General features: G+C 48.6%; 2 protein-coding genes across 2 annotated transcripts; both read right to left on the bottom strand.

The window, feature by feature from the left end:
- Positions 1–5180: 5180 nt before the first annotated feature.
- Positions 5181–7915, bottom strand: CSUI_005200 (uncharacterized protein; the record flags this gene model as incomplete). Its single annotated transcript, XM_068065378.1, has 3 exons — positions 5181–5756; positions 6777–7008; positions 7523–7915. A coding segment is annotated over one exon (150 nt), but the record flags the coding sequence as incomplete, so codon positions are not given.
- A 4512-nt stretch (positions 7916–12427) lies between these two features.
- CSUI_005199 (uncharacterized protein) lies at positions 12428–13576 on the bottom strand (the record flags this gene model as incomplete). Its single annotated transcript, XM_068065377.1, has 2 exons — positions 12428–12884; positions 13534–13576. Coding segments are annotated over 2 exons (498 nt in total), but the record flags the coding sequence as incomplete, so codon positions are not given.
- Positions 13577–16676: the final 3100 nt, after the last annotated feature.

The following is a 16676-nucleotide window of genomic DNA, read 5'->3' as shown; positions in this document are numbered from 1 at the left end:
GATTGTAAAATCCTGACACTATACTCCGGTCAGGTCTGTACTATTACACGTGTCGTGGAGGACGTCCACCGAGGTGTCTCCTCAAGCTTCCGCTAAGCAGTAGACGCCAAGGGACGCTCGTCCGGGGGACGGGTACTGCGGATGAGGTTGAAATCACAGTGTATTACGACAAGGCGCTCGGCCCTCTAATGACCCCAGAGGGCGTGGGGCAAGGATTTCTACTGCGTACCGCGGACGAAGTACTTTACAATCTAAGGTTAGCACATGCCGGACTTGCAGGCTCGCACTATGGCGACGAAGTTCCGGTCCAAGTCAGAGACTTGCCAGGTGGCCTCGAAGGCTTCGTTCATGTCTATCTCCCACGGACGCTGTCGCCAGACCAGCTAGGAGATGGAGTTGAATTCTCCGAAGTGGAGGGGGAAGGAATCCTCGTGGAATAAGGAGTCGAGCTTTCAAACACCTCTCACTCTTTCGGAAAGCGGTCGCCAAATGATTTGAAACAACAGCCTGTTGTACTCAGTCTCCGTGCCCTTCGACAGTGTCAATGAACACAGTAGCCACGTTGTATTGCACCGCGATTTCTATAATTTCAGCTACGAGTTTCGGCGTGCGTATTTATTTTGTAGTTTCTGTTTGGTGGAGAAGCCCAAAGCAAGGCGTGCGAATGATCGTGAGGTATATGGCTCCGTTTACGAGTTTTTCTTCGTGGTAGAGAACGTAAGTTCGGGTCATGGCGATCGTGAGGGAAGGTGTTGTGATGCCCACCTTTCACTCCAAGGACATGACAAAAGATATACAATGAAACAGGTAGGAGACTGGTGAAAACGACTTCAGGAGTCAGTGCGCTTCCTGCGGGTGCAGAGCAAAGGTTCATGCAACCGAGACAACAGCGAACAGCGTCGGTCTGTATGAGCGGGCGAACAGCTACGCAGTGAGTCGTCCGCGCACGCTGCCGTCGTGACTCCATATGTAGGTGGATCTGTCAACAGTCGACGCCGCCACCACCGCGCACCGTCCAGTCGCGGGTACAAGATTCGGAAAGTCCACCGCTTCTGGGCTCCCTAGACCTGCGTCGAGGGGTCCCTGGGGCGCGATGCAAGGATGCTTGCTGAAGTTGTGTGGGGTTGTTTCCGGCAACGGAAGATAAAGGTAGACGGGCAAAGGCGAAAATAGGGATTTGCAACGAATGTGTAGAAAACCAATAAATAGGGTGATACAGGGAGGTCGATAGTGTTTCACGTTTTCACAAAAAGACGGACAGAAACAGCTGTCCTCAGTCCTTTGCTAGCGTCGCCCCGTACTGTCGTGGTTTGCTTTGTTGATCGACAGGTGTGCAGATAGATAGGAGACAACTAGATTTTTGGTAGAAATACATGATACGGTCCTGGATATCCTACATGCGTTCGTACATACAGGAGAATAGAGGTAATATAGGTAAGCAGCCTTTTTTTTCCTCTCCCCAGTCAGAAAACATACGAAGACCGGGGGGGGCAGGAAGGAGGGAGTGGAGAGAAGAGAACGGTGTTAGCGCTATTGTGTTCATTATCCTTTGCGAAATAATCTCAGTACAATCATATTTTTCCTCGTTAGTCTTATTCATTATCCCTTGGTTTTTTCTCGTTAATCTTTTCATTCTCACTTCGCTTATTGTCTTCCTCGTACTCCTCGAACGCCGCGTTTCGAAACTAGAGTAGGTGATAAGTAAAAAATGATTTTCTAGTATCACGGCTGTTGTCTTCTGACTACCGTCATGCACCGTCATGACCCAGGCAATCTATAGGAAAGGAGATTCGACAGAAGCTCATCAGCAGTCGCCGCAGAACCACGTCCACAGTCCCAACGACGCGGCGTTACACTTCCTGTCAGCATGCACACAACACCAGTCAGCGGGTTCTCGGGTCGAAAGAAGAGAAAGCTTAGGCGCTGATTCCTCCCAGGGCATCGAGCAGTGAGGAAGAGGATGTCAAGACGGAGTAGAAGTCCACGGGGTGTCTTCTTGACCGTGAACGTGGTAGCTACCGGCTCATCCTTTTGCCGACCACTCCTGATGTCCTAAAGCAGCTGAACTCGCAAATGCAACCGCCGACGTGGTCGCGAGTAGACAGAGCAGCTCTTCTGCACTGCCAGTAGTAGTCGAAACCGGGCTAACAAACCTCAGTCATTCGTTCTTTCTCTTTATCTCACCTTTCAAGCTTTGAGTCGCTTACGTCCTCTTGTAAAACTATAGGCAGCCTAACACCGACTGACGTCCACGGCTCGAGCGCAACAAAGGATGTCGATTGGACAGGCTACTTCTTTTCCACGGGGAGGTTCTTCCGAAACATCGAAACAAGCTTAGGGTTTCGGGGTAACCGAAAAGCAATTCACTGAGTTGACATCACTTCATATCTACCCTCTTTCCGCAACCTGAACTGGAGTTTAGGGTTCAGGGACCGTATGGGAGGGAAACCTGAATCCGTGACTTCCCCTTCCAGCTATCCCGCGGCTGCCGTAAAGGGGGGTCGCGATGTCCCTTCGGCTCGAAGCCTGTCGCCACTTCATGCCTTTTCCCGTTGTTAACGTACACGTTTGAATGCCTCCCGGCTCACGAGTGGCGGTGACTCACTGACACTCCGTTCTAGACTCCCCAAACCGTTGCTCACCCGTCGCGGACCACCATCCGTCCCGGCGTCGCTGCTGGAGCCGGGGCGCCTCTCCCTTGCCACAGGCTACACGCTACGGACACGTGGTTGCTCTACGGGCGTGTGAGTTTCCATGAATCCTCTCTGCTTCTGGTGGATATATCGGTCAGCCACAACATCGTATAGCTGAGTCCATCACAGAATGCGGACAGTAGTCGGTTTGGGACATCCGTCAGATGAAGCTACGCGCGAGTGTCATCCTGGCAGCTCGGCCCTGTTGGACTACCCGTACCGTTCTGTGTCGACAGCGCCCCAGTATCCCATGGCGTGCTGGCACTTCGGGTACCGGTGCTGCCGGACGTGGTCAGCTCTCGGGTGTCTGCGTCGGCGCTCTGGGACTACACCTATTCCGGAAGTTTGCCTGCTTCCTGCACACGTCAGTCCGATTGGTGCTTTCGGTCCTCATGGCGCTTCGGCTCTTTGAGGATCTGCCCACACTGCCATGAGTGATCAACCTCTGAGCATACACGTCGTTGCTCGGTGTGCCTGTATTCGCCTAGCAGTCTCGTAGCGTCCGCCTGGCGCTTCAGCTCTTTGGAGTCACCTGAGCCAATTTGGCTTCCATTAGTCCCACAGTTTGAGTCTTTACGTCGAGATGGTTGCTTGCTGCTGCCCTGGCCGACCTTTGGTACATTTAGATAAGCGAATCGCGGGTCCGGCGTAGCGTCAGGTGCCAGATTTGATGCAAGAAACCTTTGAAGCAGCCGATGGATGAGCCGTCGGGTGACGCCTGTCTGCACATCGAGCACATCGTAGTATCATCCACCCGGGTGTGACGCAGCGACACGATGAGGCAGACTATATCTGGCTGCCAGTTCTGATGAACCCTTTTCTTTATCTGGTCCCATCAGCTGGACCAATGCCAAATCTCCCTGTCGGAGTGTGCTGGGCCGCCTGTCAGCCTTGTCGTGATTAATCCTCTCATTCAGTCGGCGACATTCACATGTGAAGGGTTTAGGGTTTTACGTTTATACGGCGGAATGCGCAATCTGAGAATACCCCAATGCAGTGCTAGTTCGTGAACTGTCACGGAGTCAAAAACTTCCGCGGTATGAGTTAAGATTGCTTCGGGACAACCGCATTGACAGACTAGACGATGCGTGCTGGCTGCAGCTACTGTCTCGGCAGTAATGTTGCTGACAGGCACTATCTCAGGCCACTTCGAGAAGTGGTATATCATCACTAGAAAATAGTAGCTGCCGTTCCTAGTCCGGATGAGTGGCCCGTAAGCATCGATTGCCCATGTTTGGAATAACCCGGGCTTCGACAAGTTAGCACGTAAATCTGGTACGAGGTGTTGTTTGAGCTTGATGTGGATGAGCGATCAACCCACTTCACTCCCAGTTCAGGCTCCGCTAGGAGCCACCAACAGTTTCATTTGAGGCTCTCTTTTCCAAGACACCCGGCTTCATAGTATCAGAGCTTCCATGACTGCTCACTACTAACACGTGCCTTCGATGTTTCCGCATGTCTCGCCGAAGTGGTCGAAAAATCCAGTTCCATGCCGAGGTTGCTTCACGGAGCGGCGTTGTCAGCTGCAATCTGCGTAGGCAACATCTTTGTGACTGAGATAATTCCTGAAGTTTTCAAACTCCAGCGAAGGCAACAGATTCATACCGGATGATGAAGACTGGTGCGTTTGATCACCCGATTACCTCTGATTTGATTCGCGTCCGATTTGGCTTGAGGCACGTAGACGAAAGACTCAAGCAAATCCAAAGGAGCTCTCATAGTGCCTGCCTCAGGTCACCACGAAAGCCATCAGTCGGATATACGACTTCTTTTCTTGTCGTTCCTTGTTTGGACTTGACTATACATCATTGAGTCTATCAGCGAATAAGGCGCAGTGAAGTATCTAGATTTGTGTACAAGATGTGCAGAGCAAATGATGCCAACCACTCCTTTCTTCTTTTCATTCGTCTAATTAGTTGCGTTTGCTCCTCAATACCTCTGCACATCATGTGCACATATATAGATGCTTGCCCCTGCCTTTTTCGCCGGCAGGACTGAATGTGTATACTCAAGTCGAAGGAAGGAAAGACAAGAAAACGAGTCGGACATCCTCTTGCGCCAAAATTGCAGCTCTCTCTTTTCCAAACCACGCTTCCTCACCTCCTTTTCATTGTCTTTTCTACGAGTCAGTGTTTTCTCAACTCGTTCATATATATAAATATATATATATATATATATATATGTATGAAAGCGAGGATATATATATATATATATACATATATATATGTACGAAAGCGAGGAGTCGCTTTATTGTATGTGTACTCTAGTTATAGAAGACGTCTTTCAACAAAGGGGTATAGCGTAATGCATCAGACTGTAAAGAGTCAGTCCTAGTGGAATGGCTATAGGTCGAGAGGTTCTGTCTTTGCCTGTATGTGCCTGCCTGTTTATTCGATTGACTCGTCGCTATTTCTCCTTCTCCCTCTCCTATGTACTGTTCCTCGAAGGAGAAAAAGAACTCACGTCGACCCATGGACTCATTATGTTCCCCATCGTTGTTTTCTCGTGTCTCTTTCCATACAACGCATCATCGCAAGAATACACTCCACACACACGCAGAGCAATGAACGACCACATTATCACCATAGACAACAACAGCAGTAGCTGAAGCGAGACGACTTGCATGCCGAGAACACAGCCGGAAACGAGACGTACTACGGATGATGATCGTTACGACAACGCACTACTACTGACCACCCGCCACATACACGTATTTCTTTTTCTTTTCCTCCCTCTCATCACCCGACTAGGAATCACTGTCCTTCACAGTCACAGACGAACATGATCTCTAAGATGGTCGGCATACCCGCCTATAGACGCATATATGCCCGTCATCTGTGGCCGCCTTCTTTGCAGGATGAAAAACAAGACAGAACCGAATCACTTCATCTTTGCCGAGTTAAGACGACTGCAGGTTACCAGATCACATCCCTGGCTACCAGGAAGATGAAGAAAAGTTGAACGGCAAAACCCCTCCTCGAAATATCCAAGAGTTCCGATTGGAGATCAATCAAACTCTATCATTCCGCCGTCATCTTCTTCGTGTTTCTCTTCTTTTCCTGCCTTTACACGAAGAAAATGAACAAGAAGAATTAGAAGAGAGGTAAGATAAGAATAAGCGGATACACAAGAAACAGAGGAATGATAATGGCCATCATCACCCGTGAGAGACTGCTGGACACCACAAACCTCCGGTTCCTGACCTGTATATCCGTCTCTCTGTAATCTGTCTATCTGATCTATCTATCTACTATCTATTATGCAGTTTGTTCTTGAGTCGAAAACCAGAGAAGAAGAACTGCGAAGAGAAGAACAAGTAGGAAGCTAGGAATAGTAGTAGTACTAGTATTACTCATAGAGGCCAGGTTGCCATCATCGTTATCATTCACTAGCATACTCGCCACCTTCGCCTGGACTGACTGGCCAGACTTTTTTTCTTTTTTTCGTTCATCTTTGTTCTTTCTCCAACATGAGATCCCAAGGAGAGTTTCGGCATTTCCTCACACTGAATGAATACATGCTACACTAGAAGCATCCCTTCTGCTACTGCAAATATGATGACCACGACCAGTCTTGGTATCACTCATGACTTGACGACTACTATTCCTATTGTGACTACTATCATATTCATTAACTCCGCTTACGGTCATGACTCCTACTACTGCTATTCCTACTACAACTATGATTACTACTATTGCTATTCCTTTTATTACGATTATGACTACTACTTTTTCCGTGACTCCGCTTGCGATAGTGACTACTACTATTGCTATACTACCATCACGAGTACCACTATGATGGTTGCCGTTAGTACTACAATTAAGATACCTGCTATTGCTATTCCGGCTATTCCTACTATCGCGCTTAGTATGACTACATTATGCTTGCCGTTAGTACTACAACTACGATACCTGCTATTGCTGTTCTGGCTATTCCTACTATTGCACAGAGGATGGCTACTGTTGCTATTCCGACTATTCTACTTACTATGATTACTACTGTTACTATTGCCATTACCATCGTTGCGATTACTACTACTGCTGGCTACCACTATGAGTCCATCTTTCATCCCTGCTTGCTTACTACTTCCCCGCAGCAGAAGGTAGTCCCCGTAGTGCCACGATTAGTAGTAGTAGTAGTTGTTGCAGTTGCTCTTGTGAAGCTCTTCGCTTTCTCTTAAGGCTGTTCCTGACGATGATAAGGTGGAACACTGGTCAAGAAGAAGAGAAAAAGGATTTCAGAGAGGTGCGAAAGAGAAGAAAAGAGGAGACGAGAAACTGCCAATCACAAAGAATAGCTACCTACTAGTAGCAGTCTACTGCCCAACAAAACAAAAAGGGACCAGAAAAGAGAGACAGAGAGAGAAAAGAAAAGGGAAAGGGGTGAGGACGGTTGTATGCATGTATATGTGTAGGTAGACAACCTCGCGACAAAGACGAGACAAGAAGAGATAAGGAGAGAAGAGGAGAAAACAAAAAAAGAGACAAGGAGGTAGTCTCAAGATACTTCTTGGGACAGATCGTCATCACAGGGGTATAGATAGAGAGCTAGAGAAAGAAATAATAGACTGATGATGATGGTGATAGTGACGGCCCACGACTCCCCAGCTAGAGAGCTATCTATCTATCTTGATCTCTATGTGTATACATAACGCGAGATGTATGAAAAATATATATGCACGGGGAGCAAAACGAAGAGAAGACAGCTTGACTTTTTCTTTGAGGAATCTTAATTTCTACACCTACAGCTGTCTATATATATATATATATATATATATATATAAGCAAAGGCAGCACGGGAGACAGGAAGAACAAGAACAATACACATACCTCTTGATTGTTTTTCTTATAGCCATTCTTTTCTTTTGATCTTTCTTCTTGCTTTTCTCCTTCGCTGTCGTCTGGTTCTCTTCTCCTTGGAATAGAGATGAATGGTTGATAGACTACTTCATCTTTCCATTCGTGAGACGCGGTAAGTCAGTGAATCTTTCTTCGATCGCCGCAGTGATCGTGAGCACACTCACCATAGTGCATATGATTGTCATACTGATCATCAGTAAGGACGAAGATCCTACTTTGACTGAGGTGTTCGTGATGAAAGATCTCCTTCTTTAAAAAAGACAGAAAGGCCGGAAGATATTGAAATGGCTTGTAGGTAAATGTGTGTGTGCATGCTTGTGACTTTTTCTTCTTCCTTCTTCATCTTCCCCTTTAACTGTGAGCAGCCTCTTTGGTGGCCCACGCATGCAACAAATTAGAAAAAAGCAGAGAAAACAGAAAAGCAAGAAGTTGAAGAAGACGCTTCATCACCTTCAATGGTCGTCTTCATATTAGTGCGAGTTGAAGAAGTACTAGTGGAGTCGTGATGAAAGTGGTGATAGAAAGAGTAGTGGTAGTAGTAGAGTTATAGTAGTAGCTAGAATAAGAAGAGTCGTACTAGTAGTTACAGGGAAGGTCGCGACCAAGTAGATTTCACGTCTTCCCTTTTTTCCTGTACTGCAAGATAACAATGAACATAGGTGACAACTTACTTTCTTAATGTTAAACCAGGTAGACAAATAGGCATATAAATCGATAGTACACAGATTGAGAAAAATTAATGCAACATAGATTCAAGATAAACAAATCAAATCATCTACTTCTTTTTCCCCTTCCTCTGCTTCTTCTTCTCACCACGGCTATTCGACATCGGCTGGTCGACATAGACAGGGAGATATCTATACAGAGATAGATACATATGTATATATATATATATGTATTTATGTCTGTATCTGTATCGATAGCATACATGTATCTATCCTCAATCTTTCCACCCCCCCGCCTATATGTCTGTCTACCTGTCTGTATGTATCCATCTACATCTATCGATCTCTGTCTATCGATCGATATCTGTCTTTATTATATATCAATCTACTCATTCCTTCTTAACCTGCCAATCCAACATCAATCTATCTCTCTTACAAACAAACAGACACCTACGTATGCAAACGAATACATACACATTCGTACAGATTCATACATACATACATACAAAAATAAATATTTGTAGGTACATACACATTCATACACACATACGTAGATACACGCGCTTTCATACATTATATACCATATATGTATATATATCCCTTCATATATATTCGTAGGTCGACGCAGACACATGATCATACAGCATACATGTATATAATGGTTGTGATGACTATGACCAAGAGTCCTGTGAGTAATGTGAGTATGGCATGATTTGAAATGATTAGGCCATAACGCAGCATTCCTCCTCGCCACCGCCATGATGATGATAAGGGGTCTACTCACTACATCGTCTTCATCATTCTTCGTACTGTCCCACTATGACTACAGTAATAATCGTAGTACTCGTACCATTGTCAACGTAGTTCGAATAAGAAGACTGTGAAGAACTACAACCGTAATAAGGAGAATGACTGGGACACAAGTCATCATCATCATCAGAAGAGTAAGAACCATAACACGATTTGTACGGTGATGAGCCTTACCGTCATTCTTCTCGCAGTTCTTGCAGTTCTTCTTCGACTTCTTTGTCTTTTCAGTATGATGAGGCAGAGAGGCAATTCTGAGACAGGCTTTTGTATCTCCTTCTTTACTTTATAAAAAATAAGACTAAGAAGCAAAACAAGAATAAGTAGAACTAGGAATGATATACGACCACTAGTCACTCTCGGCATCATCAAGTTAAGAAGAAAAGAAGAAATGAAAAAATATAAAACATAAGGTCACGGACGCTTGTTTCCTTCACCCGTACACAGGTTCATTCATTCATTCACGGCTCTCCGTCCTACTGTTCTTCGTCTTTCTCTCTTTCTCCCTCTCCCTATTTCTAGATAGATGGATCATTCGAGTGGTGGTGACGATGATTGGACGTAGGAGTAGTAGTAGGCTTGTTCTTACCTTCACCTGTCGTGAACGTCGATGAGAGAGAACACTCATGATGATGATTAGAACTCTCATCATTCTAAGGAAGGAAGGGAAAGAAGGAAGGAGGTTCAATCTCTTTCGCAGTTTCGCTGTGATTTCCATTGTCTTTTTTCTCCTCATCAGGATCATTCTCATCATTTCCCATACTATGATTATCGTCATTCTTTTTATCCTTAAACAAAAGAAAAAGTAGAAAACTCGATGACTCTTCTTTCCTTCCTCTCCTTTCTTTCTTTGCTCACCCTATCCTTCTCAAACCCTGAAGCCTCCCTCACATCTCTCTGCTCTCCTCTCCCTCCCCCTTTCCGCTACGACAACTACCACTACTATTAGAACGATGACTACTAGTAGTATTGCTACCATGACTGCGATTACTATTCCTTCTCTTTAAACTATAGCTATAGTGACTTGATTTCAGCGCCAGCAAGAACAAGCGACTCGGACCACTACCCACCACCACCACACACCACAACGGCGACGAGCCTGCAGTCTCCGCTCTTTTCTATACGAGCAGTCATGGTAGCCATAGAAGCAGTTATTGTCACAGTGGTTGACCATCGTTTTATCTCTTCAAAACTATCATTATTATCATTAGAAGAAGGAAAGCTCACTACCATCTTTATTGGAAGAAGCGATGATAGTCACGAGTTACCTGCAGTCATACATGTACATATGTACAGAAAGAGATGTATTTCTTCTATATCTATATTTATATATACATGGACGTCCTTCTGTATATACTTTTCTCAAACTTCGGTGTTTGCTGTTTTCTATTGCTAGTGTTCTTATTGTCCTTGTTGCGCAGAGTGATATTGATAGGGAAAAGGATCACAAGAGTAAGAAGGCTAGGTATAAGAGACTGTGAGGCTCTTTTTTCTTTCTCTTACGCTGTACGTCCATGCGTATCGCATGCATGTATGCATAACTGCAAGGGGCATGCCTTCTGGTTGTCACCGTCTCCACGGTGATTGATGACGAGTATTGGCATTCCTGCCGTGTTGCCAGCATGGCGGGGATTTGCAGCAAAACATTTCCTATTCTTAACAGAATTCGTCTTCTTATGACCCATCATCGTCTTATTCTCTACATGAATCAAACCATGCTGCCGATGATGAGATTCTCTTGTCGCGCTTCTTGTGACCAGTCTTGCTTGCTATCTCTCGTCTATCTGCTTATTTTGAGTCTGTGTCTCTATCTCCAGTCTATTTATCTGTGTATACACAGAGAGATGTTGCTATACTATGATGTGTTATCGTTGTTGTCATCATCATGGCTCCTACTATGGTTCCTACGACGATTATTAGGAATGCTGCCGTTTTTCTTACTACAGGTGATGAAGAATAACTATAAGAGTGGCGATACGAGAAAAAAAAATGAACGACAGTAATAAGAATGATAGTAATAATGAGGAGGCGGTGGAAGGGAAAGAGGAAAGGAGCATGGGGGAGGAATGTGAAGAAGAAAGAAAAGAAAAGGAGTTGCCGCTATTCGTGACTGTGAGATATAACTGACGGGTGATGGCAATGATAGTGAGGAAAATCTTCTCTTCTATTTCTCACTGAATTTCAGATCATCGTTCTTTCCTTCTTGTTGTCTCGTCTCATCAGAATTAGTCGGTGTGGTCACGCCAGCGCTCTGTGGTACTCCTCTCCGGGCCAGCTGACGGGTACCTGGTGAGATGGCAGTCACAGTACGGGGGGCAGCGCCTAGTGGCGTTTCCCAAATCAACCGGGAACTGTCGCGCCAGAAGCCGTGCGCCTCGTGTGGGGATCTGACACAGAGGGGCGCGGGGGCACAGTACTAGAATGACTACCCAGGGAAAATGAAGCGCACCTACTAAAGACAGACTGATCCTTTTCTGCTCTGTCTTCAGTCCGCGTTGGGCCTCTGTGTAGACATATGCTGTCCAAGCTCCAAGAAGATCTCGGCATATGCATGTCTAAATACTCATCCGCGCGAAGATGGGAGAAGTGAAGCTTTCGGGAAAGGCAAGCGTTGCGCCATGTGACATAGAATCATGTGGGGCAACTGCTTCTAACTTGGTCCGTGTAAAAAGAAAGAAGAAGAAACCAATTCTGAAGAGACCGGCTTTTTACCGGACCGCTCACCTTTCACATACGTGAGCCGCGCGGGTCTGACGAGAGCCGTATGTGCTTCTCAGCACAGGTTCAACTATCCCTATGTTTGCGACACGCGGCCAAGAAGATCAAAGAAGTAAAGCGACCGGCAAGAAGACTTTTCGGCGGGACCCCAGTGCCGTGTCCGGACAAACTGAGCGCATTTACAACCTGTCCTCGTGCAGTGCTCACGTCGACCCGGTCGCCATTATCTCAACTTGAAACTACGACGTTGCGAACGGAGGTCGTTGGATGCACGTGTCACTTCCCTTTCACTAGAACGTATGAAACCCAGCTGGCATGCCGGTGCGGTCATGCCAGCGCCTCGTGGTACTTTTCTCTCTGGGCCAACTTGCAGGTGATGTTCTCTGGCGCCAGTAATAGCGAAGGTAAGCCTGCTCAACTTCGCTGTCTGCCGTGTCTCAGTTCTCCCTGGCGGGAGTTGTATTCTCTTATCTGAAGTTCCGCAGTTCGAGTGTAGGGCTGAAGGTGTACTGAGTTGCTGGTGGCGCTATCCCACCCCGAGATGCCGATGTCGTCTGTGTGGCTTTCGCTACAGTTTTTAGCAAATGTCAGAGGTCAGAGGTGCCCCCTGGTAGTTGGACACAAAAAGCCTCCTCCTTCAGTCGCGACGGCGGACGTCGGCCGCGGATTGGATGCTCCAGTAGATTCAGCAGTCTATTCCTTCGTAGGTGTCACGAGGCGCGTACGGTTGTGGGCCAAGTGTGAGAGGGGAAGAGCGCCCATGTGCACGGCGAGACACTGGCACGGCGCACATCACAGACCACTCACGCCAAGGAGCACGGGCAACCGGACTAGGCATACTCTCAGTTTTGAAATCGTCGCCTGTTGGTCTCCAGCGCACACAATGCGGGTGCCTTCCTTTGCACCACTGTTCGGAATATCTCCTGCCTGGTCTCCGGACGCAGGGCTGCAGTTCTGCCGGGCCAACAATGTCAGAAAATAGAACAACCCGGATATGCGTGTTTACGTTCCTGCTTCCTCTCCGCCCAGAAGCCAGGGCTTCCGTTTCCTCGGCCACGCGGTGGTCCGCGCGGTAGCCAAACACTCTCTTGCGCTCATAGTGGCTTCGTGTACTCCCCCGAGGTGGCAGTTGGGAAGAAGCCCTGCACAGAGCAAGATACACAAATTCTTGCAAACGGCTTTTGCCATCTTGTTGGTCGGCTGTGGCATAGTCTGTTGTAGAGAGACCGACGTAAGTGCACCGAAAACAACCGCGACTTCCCTGCCTGGAAGACGTCTTGCCCGGAAGCTTACCTCCGCCCGGGCCGTGGACTTCGGACATGCATAATGACACCGGGGTCTTCAACATTGTGAGGTTCGTTCCCGGACTTTCCTCAAGTAACAACAGACTAGCATCTTCTAGAAAGGGGGCTACACGGTTTAATTACTGGCCAGCACAGCAACTCTCCGCGATGGGAGCGTGCGCTGCCGAACGGGGGCCGCGCATGTCGATTCTGATGCGACCCGCAATCCAACACCCTTGTCTGGGGCGACCGCCATGCGCCACTTCTTTACCGCCGACGAGGCAGATGCTTCCTATTCCTCGCCGGCAGGTGATATGGTCACTCATTTGCCATCCAGACAAGCGAATACTTAACAGCAGCTTCAGTTAGTTCACTAGGGGCCGCGCTTGTACGGGACGGGCGACTACTGTTTGCGCTGGGGGATAGCGGAGGTGCTAGCGGCTGTGAGGACTGGGAGCCAATGCATAAAGCCCGCAAAAAGCACCGACACCGGAGCTGTGCAAAGTACCAATGCTTTCGGTTGAGCCAGCCCCTGTTCTCGCCCTCCCTGCGGTCACTAGAACCGAAAGGCCCTGAAGTTTTAAGCACGTGGCTCACTCTCTGGGCAACCAGAGTAACACCTCAACGCGTGGCAACGCGATTTACATGTAGCACGTCTTTCTCCTCTGTGTGCGTCGCTGTTACTGAAAGTAGTACACCGCCTGCAGCCCCCAATGACGCACGCAACACTCTCCCCTTTCGTCAGAAGTGAAAGGGCGTTCTCCCAGCCTCTCGCACAGCAGTTCCTCGCATGCGAAAGCCCCGCCGCTCCTCCCTGCACTGACGGGACCACCATAGTAGGTCGCGCTTGACAGTCCGCATTCGGCGGAGACAAGCGAACTGACAGTCACTAAGCTTTCCCACGCAATGTATTACAGTCACTCACTCTCTGGACGAGTACCATAAGGCAGAGGGCAGGAGTAGTGCCCCCGGTAACACTTCACTGGCGGCGGCCTCCCGAAGCGTACACTGTCGTACTCACAGTAGCAGGAGACACTGCAGTCCTCGTTCGAACGCCCATCTCCGCGTCACATCACTGCAAAAGGTGTGCCACTCGTTGGTTGCTGGACGGGACCCGTATAACTTCTACCCGACAAGGAGTGTAAGTGTTCAGGTGTGGGTGCTGAACCTGCCCTCAGTTGAGAATGGCGCTCGGAGAAAGCAAGAGAAAAAGGTCTAAATGATAGGAGAGTAACAAAGAAAAAGGGAAAAAAAGTAAAAGAGCTCATCGTGAGTGTCACACGATACTCCATGACTGCCCTGCGTTTTCTAGTGCGCGCTGTGTAGAACATGTCGGGCCTCGGATCGGTGACCAGGAATGTGCTACGCAAGCTGACTTTCGTGCGTTGTCTTTCTGTTGTAAGTTGTCGAGTGTGCTACTTATGTTGGGATGTTGGGCTCGCCTCATCTTACTGGCGTGTTTCGTACGGACTGGTGGTAGAGTCTGCCTACGCCGCTTCTGCCCGCCCAGCCGCACGCTGGCGGCCGTAGAGGACGCGCGGCGGTCGACAGGGCTGTGGGACTTTTCTTTTCCCGGGCTTTTTCTTTGATACATATGTGCACTTTTCCGTTTCGCTGTTTTTAATCACAATTAGGAAAGAAAAAAAACGGAAAGGGAAAAAGAGTGAAGCGGCGGTTGGAGACTGTCGCCGGTGAGCTGGGCCCGGATCAGCGGGCTGCATGCAAACCGGGCGGTTCATCCAGTTGTCTCCGAAGAAACCAAGAGTTTTCGGAACCCTCTTGGTTTGTCTCCGGATAAATGCAAAAGTTTTTACTTTCTTCTTCATGTGGTACCTAGGGGTCGATGATTCTCTCCGATTTCTCGCGGCCAGTGTGAGACCGGCCTGTGTCTTTCGCGTCGGTCAGTGGCTGCCAAGTAAAGGGGGGTGTCCAAACGTTTCTTCGGCACTTCAGATGTGATTCCGAGGATTCTTGTGACGTTTATTTTGAAATTTGACCGTCATCGATCGGGATATCACAGGCGGACATTTCGCCGACGCTTTGGAACGTCAGGCAAGTGGACGTTCCCGACAGTCTTGAACCGCCGGGCACATTTCACCCCAAAGCGTTCAGACTCCGTGTACCGTCTCTGCACACGGCTCACAATGTTCCTATTTTGAGAAAAAGCTTCTTCCGGCTGGAGCGATTGAATGTTTGGGTCGCTGCTAATGGGACTAGAGGTCCTTTCTGACGCTGGCGCTATGAAGTCGGCAGTCTCCCGCCAGTCAGCGCCTGGGCTCCCGTGGCTGGGACGCTGCATCCAGAAACATACGCAGACGCAGACGTCATCCCAAGAAAGTGGGGCAGACGGAGCAAAAAGCGAAAAGCGGAGGAAGAGCCGACAGCACAGACGTCATCGTCGAACAAAGGTGTAGTTACTAAGGACGGCAACCAGGGGCGGAAGCAGAGAACTGACAGACACGAAGCATCGCCCGCCGCGCCGGCTTCACATCCTGTCTCTTTACAGTTGCCTGCCACCTAGCACGACCTCGGTTGGCTTGTAGGCAAACTTGCTTTTTTCTTTTATGCGAAGAAGAAAGTGACTCTTATGTCTCCCAGAGGGTACGACTGCTAGGATTCCAGGCACGTCACATAACGGAAACCTTTAACTCCCGGCGGACCATGGCTTCTACGGGATACCCAGACGGACGCCACTTGCGAGTATTTCCACGCGGAATCCAACCACCTGTTGTTTTTAGCTGAGACGGGGCACCTGCAACGCAAGCAATTACTCGAGCGCACACGCCAAGACGCGGCACATCAGATTCTCCTTACCGGCTGTCCCGAAAGGCGAAAGCATCGCTACCGTGGCAGGCTGGAAGCTTTTCGAGTCGCTAAGAGCTTCACGTGCCTGGGAACAAAACCCACAGCGGAGACCGCCGCGCAATGCATCCGGCGGCGAGTACGCGGTGGTGCGGGGCGCTTCTGTAGCGCATCGCGCCCGCCACGCTTACTCGCCTCACCCGGGGGGCAACGGGCCGAAGTTTCTGTCCACTTTCTTACTGCTAGGGTCTTAACGCTAACCGTTATAGGCTTCCAAGGGGGTACCGTTAACCACAAGTGGAACGAAATTCGGAGAAAGCCGGGACTCAGGAAACCACACGCGCAAAAGCTCTTCAGCCAGGGGAACCCTCTCGGGACAGAAGAAAATCATTATCTTTCTGAAAGGACAGCTGCGTCAGAGAGCATGTTAGCAGCAGGAGCGATGCCTGAGGGTGAATCACTACAGAAGCGCTACGCTGTAATCCTTCCTCTATCTGCGGTTCCCCTTCCTGAATTTTGATTTTCTCTTGATACCGAGGTCGCCGGAATACATATATCAAGAGAGAAAAAAAAGCACCTCGCCACGGTCCCAAAGTTAGAAACGGGAAGCCCCACGATATCCGGGCTCCGGGGTAGACCCGCTGGCGCCGGCACTGCTCTTCAGATCGCAATGCCTTATGTCACAATTGACTGAGGCTTGGAAGCGCAGAAAAACCGAACTGAATACAAGCTTCTGTCTCTTGCTTCTCCTGGAACCTGCGTGCATCAAAAGGAGCTGACTAATTAACCCCACTGTGCTACCGCTTCCCTGTCCCTTCTCTTCCCTAATTGTTACGTAGAGAGCCCCCC

This window comes from Cystoisospora suis, assembly GCF_002600585.1.
Source record: "Cystoisospora suis strain Wien I chromosome Unknown contig_2515, whole genome shotgun sequence".
Taxonomy (NCBI): Eukaryota; Apicomplexa; class Conoidasida; order Eucoccidiorida; family Sarcocystidae; genus Cystoisospora; species Cystoisospora suis.
This window is presented reverse-complemented; position numbering and strand designations above follow the sequence as displayed.